The sequence below is a fragment of the Protomyctophum parallelum genome (genome assembly GCF_964188405.1).
Source record: "Protomyctophum parallelum genome assembly, chromosome: 7".
Taxonomy (NCBI): domain Eukaryota; kingdom Metazoa; phylum Chordata; class Actinopteri; order Myctophiformes; family Myctophidae; genus Protomyctophum; species Protomyctophum parallelum.
In genome coordinates, this window is record NC_139705.1 from 28,913,684 (window position 1) to 28,921,183 (window position 7,500).

General features: G+C 45.5%; 1 protein-coding gene across 1 annotated transcript in view; it reads left to right on the top strand.

The window, feature by feature from the left end:
• nkain4 (sodium/potassium transporting ATPase interacting 4) overlaps nucleotides 1–7,500 on the top strand; it is a 73,218-nt gene that overhangs the window by 45,345 nt on the left and 20,373 nt on the right. Inside the window, exon 4 of the mRNA XM_083768541.1 lies at nucleotides 2,234–2,452. Within this exon, the coding sequence (XP_083624667.1) occupies nucleotides 2,234–2,452 (219 nt within the window). The remainder of the gene's footprint in view (nucleotides 1–2,233; nucleotides 2,453–7,500) is intronic.

Here is a 7,500-nt window from a genome sequence, read left to right on the forward strand (position 1 = left end):
CACACACACACACACACACAGAAAGCATGTCATCTGTCTCTGTCACAACAGTTCAGCCACAACACATCGCTTCCTCTTTTCCTTCCAACCTTCTCTTCTCCAACAACAACCCTTTGATCTTTTATTATTACTTTTATATATATATATATATGGGCCATTCTACCGAGTTGGAAATTGTGTGAAATTTGTATGCTATTTTGGAAAAACTTTGACCATATTCATGTTGCACCGGATCTAAGGGACACATATTTTGTAAAGGCACACTCAATTATCATATTGTATTTTAATAATGTAATATCTTTCCTCTCCCAAAATGTTTTTCAATTCCCCCCTGTACAGACCATTTTTAAGAATGTAGGTAGGTCGTTTCTACAATTAAATACATTTAAATTGAAACTTCGAATTATTGAGAGTAATCAAAATCTAAACGCATTATTGTTTGTAAAATGTATAAATTGATTATATTGATTTCAGCATTATTGGTAGTTCACATTACACATACATTACAAAACAAACAGTGTTTCGGTAGTGACCACAGCATTGTCTTGACAATGCGGTGCCATAGTCACTTAACTGTTTTGCTAAATATTAACTCATAATAATTACTAGAATTAAGTACATTAAAAAGCATAAACATCCAATTTTGTCACCACCGAAACAATCATGTCACTATTCTTTTTTTGCTAAATATTAACTCATAAGATGCTTTACATTTGCTCAAGCTACTACTACTAGAATTTCTAGAATTAAGTGTATTAAAAAGCATGATAAACATCCAATTTTGTCACTACCGAAACAATCATGTCACTAACTAGTGACGAATTGTTTCGGTAGTGACTGTTTCGGTAGTGACACTTTTATCTCGTTTTTAGCTTAACCACAATGCTAGGCAAAAATGGCTAAGAAAAACGGCTTTGAACTGATTGATAGAAACAGGATGGATGGATGGATGGATGGATGGATGGATGGACTGTAGCAACACCTTCATTGAGCAGGCTCTGCTGCTGGACCCACGGTCCAGGACCCACGGTTCTCCAGAACCACCACACAAGGCTCTGGTCAGGCTCTGCCAGTGGGCCTAATGAGGCCAACTCCTTTCACCTGTGCAATTTCAAGCCTCTGCCTCAGCTAATTGAGGCTCAACCGATCAGGCTCTGCCAGTGGGCCGAATTGATCGCCAAGTACACACACAGGCACATGCACAGATCTCCATGTGGGACACCGGCTGACGGGTGCTATGAAAACGTATATCATTAGGTTCCCAAGTTGCATCGTTCCCAAGTAGGCAGGTGGCCGACTGCGACGGGCACGCACAGATCTAGTTCTGTCAATGTGAGATAGACGTTGGCTCTGGCAAGTGTGTCTGTCTTTGTCTGCACAGTGTGTGCATGCGTGCACACAAGATTCTAGCTAGCATAATGAGCGTGGCAGGGCCCAGCTTCTAGGGGGGGGGGGGGGGGTGAGGTCTGGGCATTAACCCGACAGATGGAGCCCGGCCCGGGCTGGCCCGCTCTGCATATGGTGGGCAGGAAAGGAGAGAGAGAGGCTAGTGGAGCGCACGCACTGACGCACACACACACAGCATCACGCTGCGAGACCTCCAACCCATTCCTTCTTATCATAAACCACGGTCAGCTAATCCACCGTGACCTGTGTGTGTGTGTGTGTGTGTGTGTGTGTGTGTGTGTGTGTGTGTGTGTGTGTGTGTGTGTGTGTGTGTGTGTGTGTGTGTTTGGGTCCTACTGGGGGTCTTGCTGTCAGTGTCATATGCCACATGCTCTGTCATTTCCTATTGATCCCAAACACTGGCCCCTGCTGTAGTGCACACACGCACGCACGCACGCACGCATGCACGCACACACAAACACACACACACACACACACACACACACACACACACACACACACACTGGCCCCGGCACACCCTTCACACCCCCTGCTGTACTCTCTCTCTCTCTCTCTCTCTCTCTTTTCTCTCGCTCACGTTTGGTCAAAGACATTTGCATAAACAGAACTCAGACGCAGCGGCATGGAGTCACAGTACAGTACAAACAGTTGTACAGTTGTAAAAAAGCATTTAAAACATTCATACACAAATGAAGCTCTCCCCAGGTTGGCAGAGGGAGTGTAGTGCCCATGGATTACATTAGATAATAACGTCACTACAGAAAATGGGTTGCAAAATCGTGGGAATCAATCAATCAATCAATCAATCAATCTCTCTCCCCTCCAGGACAGCGACCTGCTGACGTTCAACATCTCGGCGCACCACTCGTGGTGGCGGGAACACGGGCCGGGCTGCGTGCGCAGCGACGTGTTCCAGGCGCCGCCGGGGGTCGGCGCCACCGCCACGTCGACCGGCGAGAGCCACGGGTACTTCACGGTGACGGGCTGCCTCCTGGAGTACCAGTATGTGGAGGTTCTGCAGAGCGCCGCGCAGATCCTGCAAGCGGTGAGTAGCATTTATACCACCACATCCTGCTAGCGGTGAGTAGCATTTATACCACCACATCCTGCTAGCTGTGAGTAGCATTTAATATCCTACATAACAACGTAATCTTCCCTTCTTCTCTGGAATCCTGCCTCAAAGCAGACCAGAGGTAGAAAGCTGTCGTTCCCTGATGTCATCGCTAGGGACACATGCTTCAGTGAGCAGGAACTGGGGATGGCGATGAAGGACCGGGAAGTCTGGCGTGGCATTGTGGAATCCATGATTCCGACCGCGGTCGAAAAAGTGATGATGATTTAATTAATTGGCTGCCAACGACAAGACATCTCATATTTGATCACTTTATATCGATATAAAAAGGCCTCGCTGTTTTCAATTGTTATTGTTTTAAATGTCCCGGTTGCCTTGCACAGCCCCGCCCACCCTGTTTCGTGCCCGCATACCATTCACATCCTTGTTTAAGCGCCATCTTAAAACAATTTTTTCTTCTCTGAATCTACACGCGGCATCTGCGCAGCGGATCAAAGCGTGAATGTTCTAGCCTAATTTCTGACTTCATGCCGCATCGCGGTTACATTATCGCTTCTGAAGGGTAATCAGAGTTATAGCGCAATGTAGAAATTGTAGATTCTTTTTTTTTAATATATTCTTTATCCCACGATTTTGTAACCCATTTTTCACCCCTGTGTCAATCATCTAATGTGATCCTGGGCTCTACACACCCTCCGCCAACCTGGGGAGAGCAACGGACTTGAACTCATGCTTCCTTCATGCCTCATGAGTGTCCAAGTTGCTCCTTTACACCTGACAGGGGGTAGTTTCCCTGGTTGGACGTAGCGCGTGGAAGGAACACATTATTCCAACCAGTTCCTTTCCCCTCCATCAGGCACCCCAGCTGGCCAGGGGGAGGCAGTTTAGAGACCAGGATTACTGCATGTTTTTGTGAGGGTACCTACCCTATAGGGACACAGGGAGAACATGTGAGGCTACCTACCCTAGGGGACACGGGGAGAACATGCAAACTCCACACAGAAAGGCCCTTTCGCCAACCCCGCCTTCGGGTATGGGCACTGATGACGTGGAGGAGGAAAGAAATTGTAGATTCTGCTTCCTGATTTTGGAGGAAAGGGAAAGTGGGCGTTTTCAGAATAAAAGCTGCCTGCATCCGCCTGGCAGCCTGACTATAAGACTAACCAGAGAGTTTATACTACCAGGGTTACACCCAGGGTCACACAAAGGCCTCTCTACCTTTGTTTGTTGCTTTTATGTGATGTATTCCCATGCTTTTGTTCTTGCTTAAATGTAAGTCGCTCTGGATTAAGAGCGTCTGCTAAATGCCTAAATTGTAAATTGTAAATTGTTTGAACACGGTAGCTCATCTGTGTCGGGTGGAAAGAAACCTCATATGTCTCAAAACTGTCAAAACTTGTCAAGACTCAAATTCAAAAACAGCAGATCTACAAGCTCAAAACGCGCCGCCCTGTGCCACGTTTAAGGCTCATAGGTCTGCTCTTTTGGATAGTTTTGCGTGACACTCTGGTATGATCAAGTAGGGGATTAATTTACAAGAAATAGCTTTCTGCCTGACAGCAACGATATAAAGTATATTCATAAGACATGATTACAAATGACATTTAGCCAGCATAGTTGGCAAGTGTGATTATATATGATTACAAATGTCATGTCACATGATTACCATGAAATGATAATCAGCCGACATGTACGTTGTTAAAATACATGATTATACCTGATTACAAATGACATGAATGATCACATGTAATCAGCCCAACATATTTATAATATAGCAGTGCTGCTTAATGTATGGCCTCTCATGTCATATACCAATACAAATATAAATTGTTGTGTTCTTTTTATTGTTTTGAAATGTGGCTTTTTACCATGTGTTCTCTTAATTTCTAGACTAGCCGTGTAGTGTGTACAACATAAATGTTTCAAAATAATACTGACATGCAGAGTGGCCCCTGAAACATCTTAAGTTGAGTAGCCCTGTCAAGGCAGTCAGAGGATGCAGACAAAGACAGAGGAAACGTTGATGCAAACTTAAAGTGTATTTAACAAAGTCTTTATCAGGCAGGCATCAAACACAAGCCGCTGGATTCAAAGTAATAAATGATGCGTAGCCTGCAGAGTTAGTTCAGTCAGACATACTCGAGAGGGTTCATGCCATATGGTTATGTGATGTTTGCTCCCACCACCACCCCAGCACCACCGGTGGGCACTGTTATGTATGCTCCCCATGGGGGCTTTATTGTATATCTATCTCCCTGCTCTAAATGTTTTATGATCGTGTTTAATCGCGCCGAGCAGGGAGAAACCCTAAAGGACAAACCAGCAGCTCCAACCCTAAAGGACAAACCAGCAGAGTGCATGCTCCAACCTAAAGGACAAACCAGCAGCTCCAACCCTAAAGGACAAACCAGCAGAGTGCATGCTCCAACCTAAAGGACAAACCAGCAGAGTGCATGCTCCAACCTAAAGGACAAACCAGCAGAGTGCATGCTCCAACCTAAAGGACAAACCAGCAGAGTGCATGCTCCAACCTAAAGGACAAACCAGCAGAGTGCATGCTCCAACCTAAAGGACAAACAAGCAGCTCCAACCTAAAGGACAAAACATCTTTAGAGCACACTTTAGCTATATATAAGGCTATACTTTCCTTGGTGAGAACACTCTGAACCCCCCCCCCCCACACACACACACAGACACACACAGACACACACAGACACACACACACACACACACACACACACACACACACACACACACACACACACACACACACAAACACACGCATGCATGCACACGCACACGCACACACACACACACACACACACACACACACACACACACACACACACACACACCTCCCGTCTAAAATAGACTATCGCTCTCTGTTCCGTCGCTGAATGCGAAATTCATATGCTTTTATGTCAGGCTGAGTCACACAGAGACCCAGCTGTAAACAGGCTGACGCATGCATGCACGCGCGCGCACACACACACACACACACACGCACGCACAGTCATGCTGTGTATGACTAATCTCGCTCCGGGGAAGTTGATTCTTAAAGTAAAAGATGGGATAGACCCCTGCACACGCACGCACATACACACACGCATGTGGCACACACACACACGCACAAACACGCGCACACACACACACACACACACGCACGCACGCACGCACGCACGCACGCACGCACGCACACACACATACCGGTATGCACAACATGTGTTTTACTTTATTTGACAGGGAAGTGAGAGATGTCTCATCCAGTTAACACTAATTATAGGCCTACACATATACTCTCTCTCTCACGGTGACTCACACGTGCACGCACGCATGCGTGCACATACACACACAAACATAAACACACACGCTCAGGTTCTTCCATGCCATGTTGAAAGGGCCATAAACAGTGATAATAACTATAAGCGTATTGCCGTTGCATTTGGTCCGGTGGAAACCTCTTATGTTCCTGGTACTTTTCAGGATTAAAATTCATCAAAAGTAGCAGATCTACGAGCTCGAAACCTGCCGCTTTTAAAGCATTTGACAAAAAATGGACAAATGATTCTGAGTATATACAAATGGAACCAACTCTGATTTGCAGACCTATAAGGGTCCATTTGGTTCCTAACTATCTATCATTTAGCCGGGGACCCCTTGAAGTGGATTATATTTGTCCACGTTTGATTTAGCTTTGTCTCATACTTTCTCCGTTGGAAAACAAAGAAACAAAATGGTTGAGGGGGGGGGGGGGGGAGATGAGGTGATGGGGGGACGGACGACAGAATGACAGCAGAGAAGTATGGCTCTTTGTCCTTTTGTGGGAATAAAGACTTTATGTTCAAGGTCACACCGTCGGCGACGACGAGAACACATTAAATATTTAGTCTGTGGAGCTGCGAGGGGAAAGCGTTTCATTAGGATGAAAAATGATGCACGCGTGTGGCGGTAATGGAGGCCTCACTGTCACACGGCTGTATACTGATTCATCACGCAGCTGTAATAGATTAGATGGAGTACAGTGCAGTCATTCACGCAGCCTATAAAATATATAGTACAGTCATTCACACAGGTGCATGCATGCTTTTGGTTAGACATACCATTGGTCCGATATCTCAAACCCTCACCCTAACCCTAACCTCCCACGGGGCAGCACACCTAAACCTAACATGGATTAAGGTTGGTGAGGGGTGCGTTAAGACGACCGGATTAAGGTTGGTATGGGGTGTGTTAAAATGATCTTAATACAGTCGGACCAATGCTATGTCTAAACAAAGTATGCCTCCCCATTCACACAGTCTAGAACAGATTACTACAGTCATTCAAATATCCATTCTCAAGTGCATTCTGTGTCCATAATAATAATAATAATAATAATGGATTTTATTTATAACGCACTTTATATTCGCAAGAATCTCAAAGTGCTACAGAGTGAATAAAAGCAAAAGAAACAACATACCATTAAAAACATCTAAAAGAACAGTAACATTAAAACATAAGGGCAAGGCTATAAAAATGCTTTGGTAAAAAGGAAGGTTTTGAGTCCTCTCTTAAAAGTGTCTACCGACTGTGGGGCTCTCAGGTGGGCGGGGAGAGCGTTCCACAGTTCGGGGGCGACCGAGCAGAAAGCCCGGTCACCCATGGTGCGTAGGTTGGTCTTTGTGGGTTTGAGGAGGTTGGTGTTTGAGGAGCGGAGGGAGCGGGTTGAGGATTGAAGGGTGACAAGTTCCTTGAGGTAGGGGGGGGGGGGGCGTTGCCGTGGATGCACTGGTGGGTTAGCAGGGAAATCTTGTATTCAGTCCGGAATGAGTATTGTATTCAGTCCACCATATCGTATCTCCATTACTGTCCTACTTTCCATGTCATATGAAAGGGAATCATAGTTTCAAATTGACATATTGGTTGTTCAGTTTGACCCACCAGTTTGGAGATATGACTTATAGAGTAATGTCTTACAGAGAAACAGTGAGTTGAGAAAACAGGCTTGAAAGGTTCACTTCTGTGGACTCTAACATTCCATA